Source organism: Taudactylus pleione, unplaced genomic scaffold (genome assembly GCF_031769625.1).
Source record: "Taudactylus pleione unplaced genomic scaffold, aTauple2 ptg000457l, whole genome shotgun sequence".
In the NCBI taxonomy this organism is placed as follows: Eukaryota; Metazoa; Chordata; class Amphibia; order Anura; family Myobatrachidae; genus Taudactylus; species Taudactylus pleione.
Window position 1 is genome coordinate 3,315,942 of NW_028284859.1, and position 25,971 is coordinate 3,341,912.

A 25,971-nucleotide genomic window follows, 5' to 3' on the forward strand; every position below is an offset into this window, starting at 1 on the left:
TTCCTGGTCCCCTTCTGGGATGAAAATCCACTCCCTGCAGCAGCAGGCATAGCGCTCAAGGATTCTTCTGGGGCAAGGACTGATGAGAATGATTTAAATATTTTTTGCAAATGCCTCCTCCCTCATACATTTTCTTCGGAATAAAAAAAATGTATTAAATTTATTACTAATCAAATCTTCCTTTCCCCGCCTTCAACTACATACATACGCCAACTCCGTCAGGCCTCTTGAATAATATAAACATATGTTTTCTGATGTGCCATGTTGGAAGTTGAACTGCCACAGCTGCTGCAATCTTTGACATGCGGTTGCTGAATGCCAAAAATGTCCAGAAATTTTTATGGCCACAGACATCTCCTGCATGCCCGTTTAATTTAAAAAATATTCTGAACCACCAAGTTGATTTTGTGGGCAAAACATGGGACATATTGTTAACCCATGCTCTCCCCTCCTCCCTCATAAATTTGCTTCGGAATAAAAAAAATTAATTTAAATTTACTACCAATCAACCCTTCATTTCCCTTCCTTCAACTACATACATACTCCATCTACCTCAGGCCTCTTGATTCATGAAAACATATGTTTCCTTATGTGCCATGTTGGAAGTTGAACTGCCACGTGTTTGTGCCGCCCACTGCTGCCGCTTATCTTAGTCAGCCAGCTAGCTTGGTGCAAATTTTGGGCATAAACCGGATGAAAACAATATTGTGAGCTGTGAGGTGGTCAAAATTGACTGGAAACGAGTGGAAAGTAATGTAATTGAGGTTAATAATACTGTAGGATCAAAAAAAAGCCCACATTATGTGATTTTAGCAGTTTTTATCAATTTTTGGAAAAAAATACAGATCCAAAACCAAAACTCGCAAGGGCGGTTTTGGTAAAACCAAAATCCATATCCAAAACACCAAAGAGATACAGATCCCAAACCATAACCAAAACACGGGGGTCAGCGCACATCCCTAGTCTGTATGCAATGTAATTATTATGACAATATGCCCTATGCGACATGGCAATACCCCATGACCTGTCTTTGTCCCGACTTCAAGAACATAAATGTTGAGGTGTGTAAATCTTATAACTGCTGTAGCAATGTTTATAAACCGTGTCCATGATCTGCTATGCTTTGTATTGTATGTCACTGTGTTATTTCTTTGTTCCTACTGTTTCTGTTTATGCATTTTGTAAGCTGCTGCTGACCTCTTGTGGTGCCATATAAATAAGTAATAATAATAATAATAATAGTAATAATACAAAATGTTTACCAAGGTCCCTAATTGTGGGTTCTATACTGATTTGCCTTGTAATTCCTATTGCTAACCTATTGCATGGATGCTATGACTACATCGTTGCTCATCATTATACCTGATAAAAGCTTTAGGCCCTTATGTATTAATAATCACCAAAAGGAAATGATTCTGCACAGGACAAACAATCGTATAAAAAAAACTGTGAGAAAACCAATGTATCTGTGTATATCTAGATATAGTCATTCCAGTCTATACATGAAGGGATTGTTGGTGGTGGTGCTCCTAGGGAGTAAATGTGATTAATTCATAGTAAAGGTTTCTCTCCTGCAATATTCTGATTATATGTTCTTTATTTCAGGTATTCTGAGAGACACCAGTAACCGGTAACCCCACCCCGAGTTCCAGAGAGCAACAGAAGATCTAATTTAGGTTTGACAAGAAAACATATAGTCAATTAATGCTAAGACATTTTAATAAATTATAAAATACCATTAAAAACCACTTACTTGGTAACTGGAACGTAGACACAAAGCGCTGAAACATGGTCTTACAGGGGTCAGGCATGGCTACAGTTCCAAACTCTGAGACTACGATCCTGTTATGACTTTCATTAGACTTGTAGGAGTCGCTCTGTAGGAACCTGCTCATGTAAGTCACATTTCCATTTTCAATTGTGAATTTATGCATGAGGGCCATACCATCAAACCAATGGTTATACCTGCCAATACAGACATGGATATTGCAGTCAGTCTCAGATCAGATGCAGTATGATCGGGTATATCTGTTTCTCAGCTATCAGTCTATAGAATACAAACAATGGGCCCCATTTCGAGCAGGACGTTTCGCATAACAAATTGCATCCATCACTAGATTTGCAGATACTTTAGATGGGTGTGGTCTACAATAAAAAGGTAGACAATGTTTAGGGAGACAATACAAGTTAGACAGTCAATAGGTCGACAGGGTCTGAAGGTCGACATGGTTTGAAGGTCAACACACTAAAGGTCAACTTTTAAGAAGATCGACAGGTACAGAAGGTCAACAGGGTCATTAGGTTGATACACATATGGTCGACACAGAAATTGTCAACACATGTGTTGGTTTTTTTTCTAGCCTTAATCTTCACTCTAACCCTAACCCTCCCCTTGGTGCCTAACCCTAACTCCTGGTGCCTAACCCTAACCATCAGGGTAGGTGCCTGACCCTAACCCTCCGGAAAGTGCCTAACCGTCAGGGTAAGTGTCTAACCCTTCAGTAAGTGCCTAACTATAACCCTAACAAAAAAAAATGTTACGACCATTTCTGTGTTGACCTATTGCCTGTCTAACTTGTATTGTCTACCCCTTTACTGTAGACCTAAGACTGGCATCCCCTTACACCTGGTGAGGTAGAATGGGGTCAGGCAAACCTAAGACCAGTATGGGTGTGATCACATAAGTGTAGCACGCCTCCTAGAAAGGTGACCCATTAAGACGTGGATGCATCCTCAGATACACTCCTTAGGAGGCATACAATATCGTTATGCATATCTATAGGATTCAGGGTGTACTGACACACGATAATGCTGACACCAGCAACACAAACTAGCTGATTCTGATTGGCTGAGTAGTGACCCCTCCAGCTGCACTTCATGCTTTAGTGTTGTTGATATTATAGGGCCTGATTCAGAGGTGGAGACTGCTACGTCTCCACCTCTGAATAAGCAAGCACTGAGACGCCCACTTTCTGCATCTCTGCACACAAACACCACCGGTGATTCTTGATCATCGGCGCACCATCAACACTTGCACCAGCCCTTTGGCAGGTGCAGTTTCTCCATCTGAAAATGGCCTCTATGGCTGCTGCTGTGTATTTGGGAATGCAGCTGCTTTCACTGTCATGTCTATGATGCACCCATAGCATGCCCATGACGCTCCCACAACACCCCCATGACGCTCCCACAACACCCCCATGACGCACCCATAACACGCCCATGACGCACCCATAACACACCCATGATGCTCCCATAATACGCCCTTACGCTCCCATGACGCTCCCACAACACCCCCATGACGCACCCATAACACGCCCATGATGCTCCCATAATACGCCCTATGAGGCACCCATAACACGCTCATGACACACCGATAATACGCCCATGACGCTCCCTTAACACGCCCTTGATGCTCCCATAACACACCCATGACATGCCCATGATGCTCCCATAACACGCCAATGACGCTCCCATAACATGCCCATGGCGCTCCCATAACATGCCCATGGCGCTGTGTGGAAGAATGGGCCAAAATCACACCTGAGCAATGCATGCGACTAGTTTCTCTATCTTCATTTACTGAGAAAAATACAGTAGGTGATAAATAACTATACAAAGTAGCAAAGGCAGAAAAAAAGTAATAAAGTACTTTCTACGTTACTCTAGATATGGTGTTAGTTTACCTATATGGTAAATAAATAAGTGTGATACAAAATGTCGACATTATGTCAATATGACATGTTGACATGATCATTATGTCACCATTGTGCAGGTCAACACAGCGTTTTTACACTTTTTAAGCACTAACTCTACCCTAACAGCAGCCTAACTCTGAATCTTACACTAGAATGTAATTTCAACATTTTGACTGTCAACATTCTTCTACAGTCTGAATGTCGACATAATTATTACATACCAAATAAATCCCCGTACTTAACTAAACTTATTGTGAAACCAGCATAAACTGCAGAACTCCCAGCTGCTCCCTAAATAAATGTTCCAGTAAAGAAATACTACACGTCACAATGCCATAGCAATGTGAAATGCATTTATACATGGGAAACACAAGCAGCTTACACAGGCAAATGTAATAGCCGTCTATTTGGGGAAACTGGCGCGATTCCGGTGAACAGGTTTAAAGCAGCAATTACAGTAGTTTAAAGACAAAACCAAACTTATTTGCCTTTTAAACTAATTGCCACATTAAATCAAATGACTGTGGGCATGACTCAGGGTTGTACGTAATGCCAATGTTTACGGATTTTAGGGATTATCAGTAAATGGCATATGCGTGTAAGTCGCACGGCGCATGCATCATGGTACTTTGCAGTAGTTGCATGCAGCCAGTTTATATCTGCAGTATGGTTGGGAGGGGATCAGTATGAATGACTGCCGGATGTATGCCCGGCGGTTCAAATCCCGACAGCAGAAGACCGGCAGGCATCGAAAATCCCAATCGATAAGTAGACTATCTAACCCTAATCTTTTCCCCCCGTAACCCTAACTGTCCCTTAGGGGTGCCTAACCCTATCCTCCTCCTCCTGGTGCCTAACCCAAACTCCCCTGTTCCCGCAGCCTAAAGCTAAGTTTCCCGGAGGGGTGCCTAACCCCTCCTTTCCCTAGCCTAACCCTAACCTTCCCAGTGGGTGCCTAACCCTAAGTCCCCCCCGGGAGCCCCTAACCTAACCCTCCCCCCCACGGCTGCCCGCGCCCACCACCTGGCTTACCTTATCTTGGGCCTAATTCAGCAGTGATCTGCTGAACGCAGATCCCCGATGTATGGGAATCTGCACAGGTGCCACACTCGTTCTGCGCATGTGCAGAACGGGTCTGTGAACCCGCACCTAAACTGTGATGACAGTCTGCTGCAGTTTGGGGGCGGGGAGGGGGCAGCGATGGCCTCCATTTCCTGAAACGGAGGCGTTTTGCCGCCGTTGGGGGGGGAAACAGGCCAGGATCTCCATTGTATGATGGAGATTTTTGTGGCCTCTTCCTCGCAGCTGCGACAGCCGGCTGTGTGACCCCATGGGTCATCTTAGCCGGCCGATGGGTCACAGAGTATCTGATGCTGTGTTAGACAACGTAATGCAGCAGGAGGCGTGATCATCTCCTGCTGCACTACCATATCAGCACAGGCAGAATAACTAAGCTGCTTCGAGCATCTTCGTTATTCCATCTGAAGCTGATTCAGGCCCCTTGTGTGTTATCGCACTGCGCATGCTCCGGAACAATCGCACACCGGTGCAAGAGATGCTGAGTTGTACGTATTTCAGTCCCATCTCCACATGTATCTGAAGGGGCATAATGCACGGTTGCCTACCCTCCCGATTCAGCCTGGAGCCTACCGATACACGAGTGCAACTCCTGGCCCCCCGGAAAGGCAGGCGAGCCTCCCGGCAGCCACCGATCCCCCCCGCCCCCCCCCCCCGCAAATAACTGTTAAACCCCCGCAGCAGGGGGAGCGGCAGTGACGCGATTCATACTGAATTGCGTCAGTTTGGCCCCGACCCCTGCTTCACAATGCCTGTATTATCGGCATTGTGTAGTGGGGCATGGCCAAAATGTCGCAATCGTGTGACCCCACCCCTGTCATGCCTACAGACATGTCACCCATCCGGCCACACCCTCTTTTGCCAGCCACACCCCCCCTCCCGGAAGGAACAGCCAGAAAGTCAGCAACTATGGCATAATGGAGAGTTCTCCCTCAGCCATTGGTCAGGATGTGTGAATGGTACAGTATTACAGGCTATGCAGAGTTGGCTGGAAGCATAAATACACCTATTTACATTCAAATTTATTGCACCAAGGCTGATGATGACAGGTATCATTGTAGAGTATGGATAGGGGCTGTCCACTATCATAGATGTGCACATCTCTGCATATGACGTTATTACCGTTATCGCAATGCGGGAGCAATTCTAACCGACTTGCTTTCAGCTCTGGATCAGTCCTACAGTGTGTACATTAATGATATTATATATAGAAAAAAAAATACTCTACTGTCATTTCAACTTGGTGCATAATGAATGGCAAATGTATCTGTATACTTTCCCTTAAATTGATCATTTATTGGATGATTCAAATACTGGAACATTTCATGTCAGACTGTAAGGGAACAACATAAAATGTAATCTGATCTCACTTGTCATTTCCAAACTCAAATTTGCCGGGACCATTGCGGAGCAGGCTGCCCTCTATCCATTCAGGGACCGTCCCAGTAATCCGAGTGGGGATGGGCTGCGGAGTCTCTTCCACAGTGTGGAATAGGGGAGCGATGCATTCTTTATCTCCTCCGTCCTCTGGGGCAGATATGTGCTGTTGTCTTTTCTCCTGGCTAAAAAAATATTTCAGACCTGAGGACAACGAAAAGAAAAATGATCACTCTACTAAATAGAAAAAAACTACTTGAAATTTGGCACAATACAAATGATAGGGATTTAGGACCTCATTCAGTGTCTCTCGCTAGCGCTGTGCGCTCGCAAGTGGCCCGATGGTTTGCGTACGCACATGCTTCGTTCTGCGCATGCGCGAACTACTCTGTGCGATCGCAGGCCGCATGCTCACCCAGCAAAGGCAGCCCAGTGAAATGAGTGACAGGAGAGGCCGTTTGTGGGTGGTAACAGGGGCAGGACACTAATAACGGGGGAGTGGAGGTGTGAACGCAGGCGTCCCCGAGTGTTTCAACACCATTGTAGAGGCGTGCATAATTAACACGCAGCGTCATAGTACACGTCTCATGCCTGTTTTTTACACTGAAGTCCTCGCAGTGCTTGCGGTAGGATAAGGCAACCACAAGCGCTGCGATCACTTCCGATTGTACTCGATGTACCAATGTTTTAATTAGGGGTGAGTGGGTTCGGATTTCTGAAATCCGAACCCCCCCGAGTCCCCCCGATCCGAGGCCGATCCGAGTCAGGCTCGACTTTTCCCGCCTGACTCTGATCTGAAATCGAGGCAAAACGTCATCATCACGCCTTCCGGGTCTCGCGGGTTTTGGATCCTATATAAGGTACCCGCGTCGGCGCCATTTTCTCACTCGGCAGTGGACAGTGAAGAGGGAGGGTGGGAGTTAGGGCTGGCTGGGCTGTGTAGTGTAGTGTAGTGTAGTGCAGAGTAGTGTTGTGCTGTGCTGTGCTGCGCTGTGCTGCTGTTGTCCATAGGGGCTGTGTCCACTACTTCAAAGTCCATAGGGGCTGGCTGTGTTGTGCTGTGCTGCTGTTAATAGGGGCTGTGTCCACTACTTCAAAGTCCATAGGGGCTGGCTGGACTGTGTTGTGCAGTCAGTTCTCCATAGGGGCTGTGTCCACTCCAAAGTCCTGTGCAGTGTCCCAGTCCTAAAGGGGTGCTGTAGTGTTGTCCAGGGGGTGCTCTGTCCATCAGGGGTGCTCCCCCCAAGTGCTAAAAAAATAATATTTTTTCTGTGTTTGTGAATTGTGTGCTCAGTAGCCGCACGTGCATCAACAAAGTAGTGCCAAGCGTGCGCCTGTGTCATAAGTAAAGGGCCGGCTGGCTTGACCGTTAAAGGGTGCTGTAACCCCCAAAGTACACTACAAACCAACTAACAAAATATTTTTTCTGTGTTTGTGAATTGTGTGCGCAGTAGCCGCACGTGCATCAACAAAGTAGTGCCAAGCGTGCGCCTGTCTCTTAAGTAAAGGGCCGGCTGGCTTGACCGTTAAAGGGTGCTGTAACCCCCAAAGTACACTCCAGTCCAAACCAAAAAAAATAAAAATTTCTGTGGTTGTGAATTGTGTGCGCAGTAGCCGCACGTGCATCAACAAAGTAGTGCCAAGCGTGCGCCTGTGTCATAAGTAAAGGGCCGGCTGGCTTGACCGTTAAAGGGTGCTATAACCCCCAAAGTACACTCCAAACCAAAAAAATATATATTTTCTGTGTTTGTGAATTGTGTGCGCAGTAGCCGCACGTGCATCAACAAAGGAGCAGCGTCAAGCGTGCGCCTGTGTCCCATAAGTAAAGAGCCGGCTGGCTCATTTCTTAAAGGGTGGTGTAACCCACAAAGTGCACTACTCTCCAGCAAAAATAAAAAAATATTTTCTGTGTTTAGCCGCACGTATATATCAAATCGATATAACATAAATGGAGGACCAAACTTTCTCCGATAAAAATAAAATAGAGAAAGATCAAGAACCACTTCCTCCTAGTGCTGAAGCTGCTGCCACTAGTCATGACATAGACGATAACATGCCATCAACGTCGTCTGCCAAGGCCGATGCCCAATGTCATAATAGAGGGCACATACAATCCCAAATGACAAAGTTCAGGAAAATGACCTTGAAAAAAACATTTAAATCAGCTGAAGAGAAACGTAAACTTGCCAATATGCCATTTACGACACGGAGTGGCAAGGAACGGCTAAGGTCGATCCCTTGTATGTTCATGACTAGTGGTTCAGCTTCACATGACGATGGAAGCCCTCCTCCCACTAAAAAAATCAAACGAGTTAAGCTGGCAAAAGCACAGCGAAGAACTGTGCTTTCTAAGAAGATATCACAAATCCCCAAGGAGAGTCCAAGTGTGGTGGTGGTTGCGATGCCTGACCTTCCCAGCACTGGACGGGAAGAGGTGGCTCTTTCCACCATTTGCACGTCCCCTGCAAGTGCTGAAAGGAGCACCCACAGTCCACTTGCTGATATGCAAATTGAAGATGTCACTGTTGAAGTACAACAGGATGAGGATACTGGTGTAGCTGGCGCTGAGGAGGAAGTTGGCGAGGAGGATTCTGATGGTGATGTGGTTTGTTTAAATCAGGCTCCGGGGGAGACAGTTGTTGTCCGTGGGATGAAAAAGCCCATCACGGTCATGCCTGGGCAGAAGACCAAACATTCCACCTCTTTGGTCTGGCAATATTTCTATCCAAATCCGGACAACAACTGTCTTGCCATATGTACCATATGTAAAGGTGAAATAAGTAGGGGTAGGGACGTCAACCACCTAGGAACATCCTCCCTTATACGGCACCTGCAGCGCGTTCATAAAAAGTTACTGTCAAGTTCAGAAACTTTGGCTAAGACCGTAAGCAGTCCAGGGACACCTAAATCCCGTTGTCCTGTTGTATCCAAGCGCCTGCAAACCACACCGTCAACTCCCTCCTCGTCAATTTCCTCCTTAGTCAGGATCGGAAGTAGTCCTGCAGGCCATGTCACTGGCATGACTGACTCTCCTATCCGGGATTCCTCCGGAGGATCCTGCATTGCTACGCCTACTGCTGCCGCTGCTGCTGTTGCTGCTGCTGGGAGTCGTTCATCATCCCAGAGAGGAAGTAGGAACACCACTACTTTTACTAAACAATTGACCCTCCAACAGTCCTTAGCGAGGAGGATGAAGTACGACAGCAGTCATCCTGAAGCAAAAGGTATAACTGAGGCCTTGACTGCTATGTTGGTGTTAGACGTGCATCCGGTATCCGCCATTAGTGCAGTGGGATTTAGACAATTGATGGAGGTAGTGTGTCCCCGGTTCCAAATCCCGTCTAGATTCCACTTCACTAGGCAGGCGATACCGAGGCTGTACAGAAACGTCAGAAAGAGTGTCCTCAGTGTCCTGAAAAATGCCGTTGTACACAATGTCCACTTAACCACGGACATGTGGACAAGTGGAACAGGGCAGACTAAGGACTATATGACTGTGACAGCCCACTGGGTAGATGTATCACCTTACGCAGCAACAGCAGCAGCGTCACCAGTAGCAGCATCTCAGAAACACCAGCTCGTTCCAAGGCAGGCTACGCTGTGTATCACCGGTTTCAGTAAGAGGCACACCGCCGACAACCTCTTAGAGAAACTGAGGGAAATCATCGCCCAGTGGCTTACCCCACTTAGACTCTCCTGGGGATTTGTGATATCTGACAACGCCACCAATATTGTGCGGGCATTACATCTGGGCAAATTCCAGCACGTCCCATGTTTTGCTCACACAATAAACTTGGTGGTGCAGAATTTTCTGAAAAGCGACAGGGGCGTGCAGGAGACGCTTTGGGTGGCCCGAAAAATTTCTGCCCACTTTCGCCATTCAGCGACTGCGTGCCGAAGACTGGAGCGCCAGCAAACACTCTTGAACCTGCCCCGCCATCACCTGAAGCAAGAGGTTGTGACGCGGTGGAACTCAACCCTCTATATGCTTCAGAGGATGGAGGAGCAGCAAAAGGCCATACAACTCTATACATCCACCTATGACATAGGCAAAGGAGGGGGTATGCACCTGACTCAAGCGCAGTGGAGAATGATTTCCGTGTTGTGCAAGGTTCTCCAGCCCTTCGAACTTGCCACACGTGAAGTCAGTTCAGACACTGCCAGCTTGAGTCAGGTCATTCCCCTCATCAGGCTTTTGCAGAAGCAGCTGGAGAAAGTGAAGGAGGAGCTAAGATGGAGCGATTCCGCTCGGCATGTGGGACTTGTGGATGAAGCCCTTCATTCGCTTTGCCAGGATTCCAGGGTGGTCAATCTGTTGAAATCAGACCACTACATTTTGGCCACCGTGCTCGATCCTAGGTTTAAAGCCTATGTGGTGTCTCTCTTTCCGGCCGACACAAGCCTGCAGAGGTGCAAAGACCTGCTGGTGAACACACTGTCAGCTGAAGCGGAACGTGACACGTCAACAGCTCCTTCTTCATTTTCTCCGGCAACTGGGGCTGCCAGGAAAAAACGTAGGTATCCTAAGCAACCCGCTGGCGGTGATGCAGGGCAGGCAGGACCAAGTTTGGACATCTGGTCCGGACTGAAGGACCTGGCAACAATTTCTGACATGTCTACTGTCACTGCATATGATACTGTCACCATTGACAGAATGGTGGAGGATTACATCGGTGACAGCATCCAAGTAGGCATGTCAGACAGTCCATACCTGTACTGGCAGGAAAAAGAGGCAATTTGGAGGCCCCTGTACAAACTGGCTCTATTTTACCTGAGTTGCCCCCCCTCCAGTATGTACTCCGAAAGAGTGTTTAGTGCAGCCGGGAACCTTGTTAGAGAAAGGCGTAGGAGGTTGCTTCCACAGAATGTGGAGAAGATGATGTTCATCAAAATGAATTATCAGCTCTTCCAGGGAGACCAGCCTCCAGAACGTACAGAGGGACCTGTGGTGGTGGATTCCAGTGGGGACGAGATAATACTCTGTGAGGATGAGGATGTACACACTGAAGAGGGTGAGGAATCGGTGGATGAGGAGGATGAGGATGACATCTTGCCTCCGTAGAGCCAGTTTGTGCAGGGACAGATTAATTGCCAGCTTGTTTTGTGGGGGCCCAAACGAACCAATCATTTCAGCCACAGTTGTGTGGCAGACCCTGGCGCTGAAATGATTGGTTTGTTAAAGTGTGCATGTCCTGTTTATACAACATAAGGGTGGGTGGGAGGGCCCAAGGACAATTCCATCTTGCACCTCTTTTTTTTCTTTGCATTATGTACAGTTTGGGGCCTAGTTTTTCAAACTGCCATCCTGTCTGCCACTGCAGTATCACGCCTAGATGGGTCACGTGTTTGTGCCGCCCACTCGTGTCGCTTAGCATAGTCATCCAGCTACCTCGGTGCAACCTTTTGGACATAAAAACACTATTGTGAGGTGTGAGGTGTTCAGAATATACTGAAAATGAGTGGAAATTAAGGTTATTGAGGTTAATAATAGCATAGGAGCAGAAAAACCTACAAATTCTGTGATTTTAGCTGTTTTTATGCTTTTTTTCAAAAAAATACAGATCCAAAACCCAGAACCCAAAACACGGAAGGGTGGTTTTGGCAAAACCAATCCAGATCCAAAACACGAAGAAAGATCCAGATCCAAAACCAAAACACAAAACACGAAAAGTGGCCGGTGCACACCCCTAGTTTTAATACACTTCCTGGAGGTGACGTGTGCTGGTGGGCGGCTCTGCCTGCCAATACTGGGGGCACTGTGTGGCTGTGCACTATGATTTACAAAAGGTCTAATTATTTCATTGCACACCAAGAGCAGGCACAGGGTGACCGCATATTATCTGTTACATATATGATTGAGGGTATGATACAACATACTTATTATTTTTGTGTCAGATATGATGTGCACAATAGCAGACTATAGGATTGTATATAGCCTTATCTGTTATGATATGCTGCTTGAATATTGCCTTGTGTGTAAGATACATATAAGATCTTTCATGATAAATAATATTGCATTATTTTATTATCCATTTAGATTTAATATCTAGTGAACTTGTATGGTGTGACCCAGATAGCAATTACATTGTCTGAATTATTATGAGCACAAATATTCTTGAGCAATCAAGGAAGGATATGATGTTTATTTAACCAGGATTAAGCACACAGATGTTTGATATATTACTTAAGGGAGTATGTTGATATACAGTCCTTGTTAAATAATATATGCTATTACATGAATTAATCAATTACAAAATTCTCAAAATACTATGAGCACTGGGATTTCATGTGATAGCTGTTAATTTTTAACAAATTAAGGGAGTTCATTAGGCTCAGCTAACAAGGATGAAACACACAGATGTGTGATATATATATATATTTTATTTTATTTCAATCAATCTTGAGCTATAGCCTTTACTTTCTCCCTTATATATTTCCCATTCTCAAATGTAGACTATGAATATATGTATATGTTGACATTAATAAGGAAGTAAGTATGTTGATGCATAATCTTCTTTAAATACTGTATTCCACTATATGGACTAATCAATCGCAATAGTCCTACATTTTTTTGCTCGCACCATGTGTAGGTGTGGACACCATTTCCCTGAATATACCTACAGCCATACCTTGCTTGATTTGCCCAATCTCGTCTGATCTTGGAAGCTATAAAGTAGGGGTGTGCACCGGCCACTTTTCGTGTTTTGTGTTTTGGTTTTGGATCTGGATCTTTCTTCGTGTTTTGGATCTGGATTGGTTTTGCCAAAACCACCCTTCCGTGTTTTGGGTTCTGGGTTTTGTGTTTTGGATCTGTATTTTTTTGAAAAAAAGCATAAAAACAGCTAAAATCACAGAATTTGTAGGTTTTTCTGCTCCTATGCTATTATTAACCTCAATAACCTTAATTTCCACTCATTTCCAGTCTATTCTGAATACCTCACACCTCACAATAGTGTTTTTATGTCCAAAAGGTTGCACCGAGGTAGCTGGATGACTATGCTAAGCGACACGAGTGGGCGGCACAAACACGTGACCCATCTAGGCGTGAAACTGCAGTGGCAGACAGGATGGCATTGAAAAACTAGGCCCCAAACTGTACATAATGCAAAGAAAAAAAAGAGGTGCAAGATGGAATTGTCCTTGGGCCCTCCCACCCACCCTTATGTTGTATAAACAGGACATGCACACTTTAACAAACCAATCATTTCAGCGCCAGGGTCTGCCACACAACTGTGGCTGAAATGATTGGTTCGTTTGGGCCCCCACAAAACAAGCTGGCAATTAATCTGTCCCTGCACAAACTGGCTCTACGGAGGCAAGAAGTCGTCCTCATCCTCCTCATCCACAGATTCCTCACCCTCTTCAGTGTTATGTACATCCTCATCCTCACAGAGTATTAATTCGTTCCTGCTGGAACCACAGGTCCCTCTGTACGTTCTGGAGGCTGGTCTCCCTGGAAGAGTTGATCATTCATTTTATGAACATCATCTTCTCCACATTTTGTGGAAGCAACCTCCTACGCCTTTCGCTAACAAGGTTCCCGGCTGCACTAAACACTCTTTCGGAGTACACACTGGAGGGGGGGCAACTCAGGTAAAATAGAGCCAGTTTGTACAGGGACCTCCAAATTGCTTCTTTTTCCTGCCAGTACAGGTACGGACTGTCTGACATGCCTACTTGGATGCTGTCACCGATGTAATCCTTTAACAGACAGACGCACGCTTGTCGCTGCTGCTTTGAGGATTCAAGTGCGGCTACAGCCCACACAATTCACAAACACAGAAAAAAAAAAAGAATATTTTTATTGTTTGTGGAGCACACTTTGAGGGTTACACCACCCTCTAACAGACAGACGCACGCTTGTCGCTGCTGCTTTGAGGATGCAAGTGCGGCTACAGCCCACACAATTCACAAAGACAGAAAAAAGAAGAAGAATATTTTTATTCTTTGTGTAGCACACTTTGAGGGTGTCACCACCCTTTAACAGACAGACGCACGCTTGTCGCTGCTGCTTTAAGGATGCAGGTGCGGCTACAGCCCACACATTTCACAAAGACCGAAAAAAAAAGAACAATATTTTAATTGTTTGTGTAGCACACTTTGAGGGTGTCACCACCCTTTAACAGACAGACGCACGCTTGTCGCTGCTGCTTTAAGGATGCAGGTGCGGCTATAGCCCACACAATTCACAAAGACAGAAAAAAGAAGAATATTTTTATTGTTTGTGTAGCACACTTTGAGGGTGTCACCACCCTTTAACAGACAGACGCACGCTTGTCGTTGCTGCTTTGAGGATGCAAGTGCGGCTACATCGCACACAAGTCACAAACACATAAAAAAAATAGTTTTTTATTTTTTGGAGCACTTTGAGAGTTACACCACCCTTTAACAGACAGACGCACGCTTGTCGCTGCTGCTTTAAGGATGCAGGTGCGGCTACAGCCCACACATTTCACAAAGACCGAAAAAAAGAACAATATTTTAATTGTTTGTGTAGAACACTTTGAGGGTGTCACCACCCTTTAACAGACAGACGCACGCTTGTCGCTGCTGCTTTAAGGATGCAGGTGCAGCTACAGCCCACACAATTCACATAGACAGATAAAAGAAGAAGAATATTTTTATTGTTTGTGTAGCACACTTTGAGGGTGTCACCACCCTTTAACAGACAGACGCACGCTTGTCGCTGCTGCTTTAAGGATGCAGGTGCGGATACAGCCCACACATTTCACAAAGACCGAAAAAAAAAGAACAATATTTTAATTGTTTGTGTAGCACACTTTGAGGGTGTCACCACCCTTTAACAGACAGACGCACGCTTGTCGCAGCTGCTTTAAGGATGCAGGTGCGGCTACAGCCCACACAATTCACAAAGACAGAAAAAAGAACAATATTTTAATTGTTTGTGTAGCACACTTTGAGGGTGTCACCACCCTTTAACAGACAGACGCACGCTTGTCGCTGCTGCTTTAAGGATGCAGGTGCGGCTACAGCCCACACAATTCACAAAGACAGAAAAAAGAAGAAGAATATTTTTATTGTTTGTGTAGCACACTTTGAGGGTGTCACCACCCTTTAACAGACAGACGCACGCTTGTCGCTGCTGCTTTGAGGATGCAAGTGTGGCTACATCGCACACAAGTCACAAACACATTAAAAAAAATTTTTTGATTTTTTGGAGCACTTTGAGAGTTACAACACCCTTTAACAGACAGACGCACGCTTGTCGCTGCTGCTTTGAGGATGCAAGTGCGGCTACAGCCCACACAATTCACAAAGACAGAAAAAAAAAGAACAATATTTTAATTGTTTGTGTAGCACACTTTGAGGGTGTCACCACCCTTTAACAGACAGACGCACGCTTGTCGCTGCTGCTTTAAGGATGCAGGTGCAGCTACAGCCCACACAATTCACATAGACAGATAAAAGAAGAAGAATATTTTTATTGTTTGTGTAGCACACTTTGAGGGTGTCACCACCCTTTAACAGACAGACGCACGCTTGTCGCTGCTGCTTTAAGGATGCAGGTGCGGATACAGCCCACACATTTCACAAAGACCGAAAAAAAAAGAACAATATTTTAATTGTTTGTGTAGCACACTTTGAGGGTGTCACCACCCTTTAACAGACAGACGCACGCTTGTCGCAGCTGCTTTAAGGATGCAGGTGCGGCTACAGCCCACACAATTCACAAAGACAGAAAAAAGAACAATATTTTAATTGTTTGTGTAGCACACTTTGAGGGTGTCACCACCCTTTAACAGACAGACGCACGCTTGTCGCTGCTGCTTTAAGGATGCAGGTGCGGCTACAGCCCACACAATTCACAAAGACAGAAAAAAGAAGAAGAATATTTTTATTGTTTGTGTAGCACACTTTGAGGGTGTCACCACCCTTTAACAGACAGACGCACGCTTGTCGCTGCTGCTTTGAGGATGCAAGTGTGGCTACATCGCACACAAGTCACAAACACATTAAAAAAATTTTTTTGATTTTTTGGAGCACTTTGAGAGTTACAACACCCTTTAACAGACAGACGCACGCTTGTCGCTGCTGCTTTGAGGATGCAAGTGCGGCTACAGCCCACACAATTCACAAAGACAGAAAAAAAAAGAACAATATTTTAATTGTTTGTGTAGCACACTTTGAGGGTGTCACCACCCTTTAACAGACAGACGCACGCTTGTCGCTGCTGCTTTAAGGATGCAGGTGCGGCTACAGCCCACACATTTCACAAAGACAGAAAAAAAAAGAACAATATTTTAATTGTTTGTGTAGCACACTTTGAGGGTGTCACCACCCTTTAACAGACAGACGCACGCTTGTCGCTGCTGCTTTGAGGATGCAGGTGGAATCTAGACGGGATTTGGAACCGAGGACACACTACCTCCATCAATTGTCTAAATCCCACTGCACTAATGTCGGATACCGGACGCACGTCTAACACCAACATAGCAGTCAAGGCCTCAGTTATACGTTTTGCTTCAGGATGACTGCTGTCGTACTTCATCCTCATCGCTAGGGACTGTTGGAGGGTCAATTGTTTAGTAAAAGTAGTGATGTTCCTACTTCCTCTCTGGGATGATGAACAACTCCCAGCAGCAGCAACAGCACTAGTAGGAAGTGGTTCTTGATCTTTCCCTATTTTATTTTTATCAGAGAAAGTTTGGTCCTCCATTTATGTTATATTGATATATATACGTGTGGCTAAAGCGCACACAAACACAGAAAATATTTTTTTATTTTTGCTGGAGAGTAGTGCACTTTGTGGGTTACACCACCCTTTAAGAAATGAGCCAGCTGGCTCTTTACTTATGGGACACAGGCGCACGCTTGGCGCTGCTCCTTTGTTGATGCACGTGCAGCCACAGTGCACACAAGTCACAAACACAGAAAATATATATTTTTTTGGTTTGGAGTGTACTTTGGGGGTTACAGAACCCTTTAACGGTCAAGCCAGCCGGCCCTTTACTTATGACACAGGCGCACGCTTGGCACTACTTTGTTGATGCACGTGCGGCTACTGCGCACACAATTCACAAACACAGAAAATAATTTTTTTTTTGGTTTGGACTGGAGTGTACTTTCGGGGGTTACAGCACCCTTTAACGGTCAAGCCAGCCGGCCCTTTACTTATGACACAGGCGCACACTTGGCACTACTTTGTTGATGCACGTGCGGCTACTGCGCACACAATTCACAAACACAGAAAATAATTTTTTTTCGGTTTGGACTGGAGTGTACTTTGGGGGTTACAGCACCCTTTAACGGTCAAGCCAGCCGGCCCTTTACTTATGACACAGGCGCACGCTTGGCACTACTTTGTTGATGCACGTGCGGCTACTGCGCACACAATTCACAAACACAGAAAATAATTTTTTTTTTGGTTTGGACTGGAGTGTACTTTTGGGGGTTACAGCACCCTTTAACGGTCAAGCCAGCCGGCCCTTCTACTTATGACACAGGCGCACGCTTGGGCACTACTTTGTTGATGCACGTGCGGCTTCTGCGCACACAATTCACAAACACAGAAAATAAATTTTTTTTTGGTTTGGACTGGAGTGTACTTTGGGGGTTACAGCACCCTTTAACGGTCAAGCCAGCTGGCCCTTTACTTATGACACAGGCGCACGCTTGGCACTACTTTGTTGATGCACATGCGGCTACTGCGCACACAATTCACAAACACAGAAAATAATTTTTTTTTTGGTTTGGACTGGAGTGTACTTTGGGGGTTACAGCACCCTTTAATGGTCAAGCCAGCCGGCCCTTTAACTTATGACACAGGCGCACGCTTGGCACTACTTTGTTGATGCACGTGCGGCTACTGCGCACACAATTCACAAACACAGAAAATAATTTTTTTTTTGGTTTGGACTGGAGTGTACTTTCGGGGGTTAGAGCACCCTTAACGGTCAAGCCAGCCGGCCCTTTACTTATGACACAGGCGCACGCTTGGCACTACTTTGTTGATGCACGTGCGGCTACTGCGCACACAATTCAACAAACACAGAAAATAATTTTTTTTTTGGTTTGGACTGGAGTGTACTTTCAGGGGTTACAGCACCCTTAACGGTCAAGCCAGCTGGCCCTTTACTTATGACACAGGCGCACGCTTGGCACTACTTTGTTGATGCATGTGCAGCTACTGCGCACACAATTCACAAACACAGAAAATAATTTTTTTTTTTGGTTTGGACTGGAGTGTACTTTCGGGGGTTACAGCACCCTTTAACGGTCAAGCCAGCCGGCCCTTTACTTATGACACAGGCGCACGCTTGGCACTACTTGTTGATGCACGTGCGGCTACTGCGCACACAATTCACAAACACAGAAAATAATTTTTTTTTGGTTTGGACTGGAGTGTACTTTCGGGGGTTACAGCACCCTTTAACGGTCAAGCCAGCCGGCCCTTTACTTATGACACAGGCGCACGCTTGGCACTACTTTGTTGATGCACGTGCGGCTACTGCGCACACAATTCACAAACACAGAAAATATATTATTTTTTTAGCACTTGGGGGGAGCACCCCTGATGGACAGAGCACCCCCTGGACAACACTACAGCACCTCTTTAGGACTGGGACACTGCACAGGACTTTGGAGTGGACACAGCCCCTATGGAGAACTGACCTGCACAACACAGTCCCCAGCCAGCCCCTATGGACTTTGAAGTAGTGGGCACAGCCCCTATTAACAACAGCAGCACAGCACAACACAGCCAGCCCCTATGGACTTTGAAGTAGTGGACAACAGCAGCACTACACTACACTACACTACACAGCCCTAACTCCCACCCTCCCTCTTCACTGTCCACAGCCGAGTGAGAAAATGGCGCCGACGTGGGTACCTTATATAGGATCCAAAACCCGCGAGACTCGGAAGGCGGGAAGATGACGTTTTGCCTCGATTTCAGAATCCGAGTCAGGCGGGAAAAGTCGAGCCTGACTCGGATCGGACTCGGATCGGGGGGGCTCGGGGGGGTTCGGATTTCAGAAATCCGAACCCGCTCACCCCTACTATAAAGTAATGGCCTGGTTAGTACTTGGATGGGAGACCACCTGGGAATACCTGGTGCTGTAGGTAAAAAAGAACTATTGGGACCTAAACACACACGATGGACCAATTTTTGAGCTTAATAAGTTGTGCTCGAATTAGTACTTGTGATGGGTCACCATATGATTGATATATAATTATGTGGTGTTTAATTTGTATGTTATAATATTTCGCCAAATTTTTTTGACTAGATTGGTGATATAATCCCTAATCTATTTTTTCAAAATATATTTGCCTATGATAGGAGATTTATGTATTATGTCTATTTAATGTTTGTGCTCTATGTGGTGTACTTATTACTTTTACTAAATATACAATTAAAGATTATATTTTAACTGGATATTAGTCGTTAAGAGTGCCCCAGCAACAAGCCATCTCTTTTTTCTTCTTTTTTTGTCTAAACTTATGTATCATTGGGCTTTGGGAGCACCACCAACAATAGCTAAATGATACAGTCAGTATCTAGATATTAATTAGTTGATTTTCATTATTCATTATTTATCATTTAATTTCTGTGCGGAATCCATTTTTTTTTGTAATTCTAAACGGGAGGGACAGACAGAAAGGGGTGACACAGATGGGGTAGATAGTGAGGAAGGAGCATGGAGCAGTGGGTTAGGATGGGTTGTGTATGAAATACCGGCGGCTGAATAACCCCCCCTTCCTGCACCCTAAACCTAACACTCTCGGGGGGGTGGCTAACCCTAACCTCCCCCTGATGGTGCCTAACACTAACCCCCCCTCCCCATAGCCTAAACCTCCTCGGGGGGAGTGCCTAATCTTAATTTCACCCTGGGGGTCCCTAATCCTAACTCTGACTTCCCCGGACTAACCACGCATACTTACCCGGATCCATTGTTCGAGACTCGGACGGTCAAGATGCCGATATCCTGATCCACTTCAGGATAGCAGCGTCAGCATTTTGCCAGGCATAGAAATTCCGGCATCGGTATATCGACGCCCAGCATTCTGTCCGCCGGCATACCCATTACATCCCTGTTAGGATATATCCTGCGGAATCTGTGTGTTTCCAGATGACCTAATGTTATGTCAAAATTAAGTTCTTCGTTCATCTATCTCTATAACAAAAAAATAGATTTTATTTATGTGTTATTTACATGAGAAATGTATAACATAAAGTTGTTGCACTTTCATTTTTGTCAGTTACATTATAGCATCTAAATACATCCAGCTAAAAATGCAGCTATTATGGGACTGTCCCGCCATCCTAATAGTGAATACTTTAGTCCCAGCTGCTGGGAGCTATGTCATGCTCCTGTAAATGGGTGCTTCTCACATGCCAGACCCATCCACAAAGCGGTACAGCCATGCCCAACATGCTGTGGCCTCCAGGGGGGCCCCCAGGATGTTGCTGTACTCGGGCCCAGGAATTGTCTTGGCAGCCCTGGAAGTGACAGGCAGAGGGAATCAGTATGTAATACCGTCGGCCGCATGGTTCAAATCCTGACAGCGGAAGCCCGGCAGGAGTGAAGATCCCGACAGCTAAAAAGGTAAGTATAACTAACCTTATTCTCCCCCCTAACCCTCCTTTAGGGGTGCCTAACCCTAATCCTCCTAGCACCTAACCCTAACCCCCTCTAAGTGCCTAAACCTAACCCCCCCATCCCCGCAGCCTAAACCTAAGTCTCCTCGGGGGTGCTTAACCCTAACCCCCCCTTCCCCTAGCCCTAAGTCAGGGGGGAGCCCTGAAACCTAACCCGCCCCCCCCACGTGGCTGACCGTGCCTGGCTTACCTGCCGGGAGTTGGGCTTCCGTCGTAGGTCCAATGGTCGGGATTTCGACACCTGTCATTAGTACCTTGCCAGGATTTGACAGTCGGGAAGTCGGCGGTCTGCATTTCGACCGTCGGCTTCCTGACTGCATCTCAGGCAGAGACAGTAGGAAATGGGGCTTAGTTGTGGAGTAGCAAGTCCATGGAGGGAGGTGGTTGAGAGTCAGTGGAGGAACAGGAAAGATGGGGGAGAGAAGTAGTGGGTTGGAATGGTGACTGGGGAGAGAAAAAATGGTGAACAGCAAGTGGGTGAGACAAGAGGGAGGGGAAAAGGGTGGAAAGAGTAGGTAAAGCAGAGGATTATGTAGACACTGAATAAGGGGGGTGGTTGATGTTAAGGTGTTCATAGTGTGGATGAGGTAATAACATACTTGCCTACTTTTGGAAAAGCATTTCAGGGAGATTGTGAAAGCAGCACCTACTGTATGAGCGCGGCGGTAATGTGGAGGTGTACTGCTACATCTGAGAGGCGTGTCATAAATCTGACTTACATCTAAATGTAAATGAGCCCCGAAGCAGTTAGTAAGATCTACGTGTTGATGAAAACACACTGATACTTTTCAAAAAATGCCTGTAGCCATAGGGATCATTGTGCATTAGTATAACCAATGCAGGGAAATTATACTAATGATCCCATTTGAATGTGTATATCTCTGTTTTTTTTTTTACTATAACAGCTTCATAATGTGGGTAAGGTGCAATCAGGGAGATTACTAGTATCATCAGGGAGTCAGGGAGATTGGTAGTCTCTTCAGGGAGTCAGGGAGATTGGTAGTCTCTTCAGGGAGTCAGGGAGATTGCTAGTCTCTTCAGGGAGTCAGGGAGATTGCTAGTCTCTTCAGGGAGTCAGGGAGATTGCTAGTCTCTTCAGGGAGTCAGGGAGATTGGTAGTCTCTTCAGGGAGTCAGGGAGATTGCTAGTCTCTTCAGGGAGTCAGGGAGATTGCTAGTCTCTTCAGGGAGTCAGGGAGATTGCTAGTCTCTTCAGGGAGTCAGGGAGATTGGTAGTCTCTTCAGGGAGTCAGGGAGATTGCTAGTCTCTTCAGGGAGTCAAGGAGATTGCTGTTAAATGTTCAAAAATACAGGTAAAAGAACAGTGCTGCTAATGTATGAACACAGCTACAAAAGTGAAATATAAATAGAAGTGTATGAGTAGTGCGTGCAGGAATTAATTGCTAAAATAAGGAATGTTTAAAGTGGATAGATGTGATGCAATTCAAAAAAGCAATGCAAACAGGGTTTTCTGTAGTATGAAGGCAAAAATTACATTGTACAGAACCGATCCAATCAGAGGTGTTTTGAACAATAAAAGCAATCAATAAGAGTAGCACATAGATTGGGAAGTACTTGCAATGTCCAAGCAGTAAGGTGTTTCCTGGATATACATACAGCAGTTAGTGATGGTGAATTTCCTAATTAAGATAAGTATGTTGTATGATGTCCTTCAGAAGGAGTTCTGTCTTTCAGGATGTTCTCTTTCAGTTTACCTCCAGTATAACTCCAGCGTAACTCTGTCTTAGTTATCAAATTGTAATTACACTTATAATCTAACACTTTGAATCTAACACTGACTATAGCAGCCTACGGCTTAGAAAGTATCTGTTTTTTGTAAAGCATCATAAATGCCTGTAAGACTTTTGCAATCTCTGTGCAATCTCTCCCTATGTGACATGTGTCCCCATGTACAGTGGCAAACACAGGATTTCTAGAGGGCGGTTTCCAAATGTTTGATTTTAGAGTTAGTGTGACCAGTCCATGAAGAGGGTAGAGCACTTAACCAGCTGTAATATGTGTCATACAAAGTAGAATACTTTTATCACTTCTCTATTTGTTTGTACATTATATATGTCATTTTAATTCTTTATCATTTCATTAACACTTATTGATTTATCTTTACACATCTTTTCTACATAATTCACTATCACCTTTTTCCCTTTTTCGTGTGATGCCCTGGGGATGGCCCTTGGTTGGAATTTTTTTGGGGTGCCTTGCTTCTCGGACGTGAGCCCCTTAATATTAGGGACGCCAGTATAGAGGAGCCTTGACGATTGGCCTGGCGCTTATTCATATATTTGCAAATATGTGTAACCAATACCTCTAAATCTCTATTATTATGTAGGATTTAAGTATTGTTTTTGCTGCAGTGTGCTGGAGGGCAAATCTCTCTTTTTTTCTGTGTTCAGAGTAAACCCCACCCTTTACAAGCACCTGTGTTATGCAATTAAGCTGATCTGAGCAACTACCATTTTTCTTTGTAAATTTGGAGAGGCATGAAGGCAGTCAGCATTAGGAGGAGGTGCTGATGCTTATAGTGCCATGTGGAGGTTTTTTGGGGTACCTCCAAGGTAAGTTAGCTCTCAGCTCACATATGTACTGTTATCATGCAGTACATCAATTGTAATTATATGACCCAGAGTGGGTGCTACCATTATGTAGCAATAATTATTTTGGGGTGAGCGTTTGGGAGTGGGGCCCCCGGGGGGTTCTGACTGGGCCTTTCTCATGGCATCACCACTTAATTCACATAGAATACTTTTATCACTTCTCTATTTGTTTGTACATTATATATGTCATTTTAATTCTTTATCATTTCATTAACACTTATTGATTTATCTTTACACATCTTTTCTACATACTTCACTATCACCTTTTTCCCTTTTTCGTGTGATGCCCTGGGGATGGCCCTTGGTTGGAATTTTTTTGGGGTGCCTTGCTTCTCGGACGTGAGCCCCTTAATATTAGGGACACCAGTATAGAGGAGCCTTGACGATTGGCCTGGCGCTTATTCATATATTTGCAAATATGTGTAACCAATACCTCTAAATCTCTATTATTATGTAGGATTTAAGTATTGTTCTTGCTGCAGTGCGCTGGAGGGCAAATCTCTCTTTTTTTCTGTGTTCAGACGTAAACCCCACCCTTTACAAGCACCTGTGTTATGCAATTAAGCTGATCTGAGCAACTACCATTTTTCTTTGTAAAAGTATATTGTGTGTCATAATTCCAGCATGTACAGAACCAGGGATCACAGTAAGCCATTAGATGCAGCAGTAGGGCCATTCTGCCTGAGCTGAATGTATTTATTTTAGATGTGAGCACCATCCCAGAGTATTAGAACAAGTCCAGGAGTCTGGGAGCAGCAGAATAACCTAGCACTGCCCTGGACATATATATACATATTGGGCTCTATAACAGCACATCCCTAAGTAACAGTAAATGTTTTCCAGATCTCCTAGTTGATGCACAAGTTATTTATTACTGGCTGATACATGTTAAAAGATCCACAGGTGGTGCTAATTATTTCATTTGTGATACTGAGAAGAACATGTAGCACTAGTAAAATTCTATTATACTACTATTTCTATTGTGGTCATGGTGTGGGCTGGGGAGGGGGGTTTCCAGGCAGACAGACACCCCCCCTGCATTTGCCTATCTTCTACACTCTGTTGCTGAGCCTGTGCTGCTACTGTACTTTCACACATTCCAGGACTCTTCAGCTCAAGGCCCTGTTGAGGGACTACCAAGGTGGGATGCTGAGTAATGACAGCAGTCAGCAGTGACTGCAGCAAATAACTTATTAATTATATGGTGAGAGATTTGTTTTTGTTCAACTGCTCCCTTGGTGGTTCACCACTACTCTTTCCTCTCTCCTGGGTTTCCCTCTGATGCCCCCGCCCCCGCCCCCCCCTCTAGAATCCTTCAAAAACAGACTCAGCATTTCACTAAGTCACTTCACTAATGTCTCTCTTTGCTTATTTTGCATTTAATACAAATGTAAAGCACTTTGATTATTATTATTATATATGCCCAAACACATTTATGTATTGGTTAGTATGTACGTCACCACCATATTATGCACTCTAGATATCTATTTTTTTTTATAAAACTTTTTAGCTAAAAGGGCACAGAAGTAGTACAGAATAAACATATAGTATAATACAAAATAATGCATTTGTGTTATTTGTTTTCTAGGTATTTTAGAAATGTAAAATGAATATAAACAGGCACTTCCAGTATTCCTGTGTGATTACCCTAACCACTATTATTGTACCTACAGTATTGTCTAAAAATGAATTAGCAGGTTCCTAATACAGGCTACAAATGGTGCCATGATCAGCATATTCACAAACCATCATTATTACAAAAACAAATTAGTGCAACCCTTGAAAAATACTCTACTAAACTGATACTGTATCTAACAAACCAACCTGTACAAATTCCCATTTAGCACTAAGCTCACATATAATGTGTCACTGAGACAGCAGCATCATTCAAAGCTTCAATAATTTACCTTACCTGGAATGTAGTATAACGCAGATAAAACATAATCCATGGGAGATTCTGAGAATGTATTATTTGCAGAGGGAAGTTATGATGGTTGTTGGATAAAACATAAAGGGATGCAGTGCACCGAGAGGTGATTCAATTGTACATCATCATCAGCAGAATTCTCTGTGTGTTGTTGGCTTGAGGCTGGCAAGCCCTGTGTTCTGAATAAGCTGCAGTGCACTTCAGAATAAAAGCCTAGTGCAGTAACACGTGACCTCATTATCCTGTGTATTAAATGACAGGTCCTTCTGAAGAAAAGTTTATCTAGTGATAATCTAAATTACTGATAGGTTAGCTACTGATTAAACTGGACCCTAGTTTGACTCTTTATTTATGTGTTAGGGAATGTAGACATTGGAAGGTAAATAAGGGGGGGATGGACGCGTTGTCACAAAGCAGCTGGTAATAAAGGGATAGTCAGTCCGTTTGAGGAAATAACATACAAATATATACAGCAACCAGCGCTGAATGAAGGTTATGGCTTTTTGAAATATGTCATGAGAATATGCCAGTTAATGTTAATGTCTGGTATATGAGTTATTTTGTAGTGTATTTAAATATTTTCTGACTTCGACAATATATATATATATGCCCACTATATACAAGAAAATTATATATATATATATTTATGTATAGATAAGATATA

General features: G+C 44.6%; 1 protein-coding gene across 1 annotated transcript in view; it reads right to left on the reverse strand.

Annotated features, from left to right (window-relative positions):
• LOC148504760 (carotenoid-cleaving dioxygenase, mitochondrial-like) overlaps positions 1 to 25,343 on the reverse strand; it is a 67,960-nt gene extending 42,617 nt beyond the window's left edge. The window contains exons 1-3 of the mRNA XM_088448533.1: positions 25,293 to 25,343; positions 6,143 to 6,353; positions 1,735 to 1,965 (exon numbers count right to left, since the gene is read on the reverse strand). Coding sequence (XP_088304659.1) covers positions 1,735 to 1,965; positions 6,143 to 6,353; positions 25,293 to 25,329 — 479 coding nt within the window. The 5' untranslated portion in view covers positions 25,330 to 25,343. The remainder of the gene's footprint in view (positions 1 to 1,734; positions 1,966 to 6,142; positions 6,354 to 25,292) is intronic.
• Between the last annotated feature and the right edge of the window lie 628 nt (positions 25,344 to 25,971).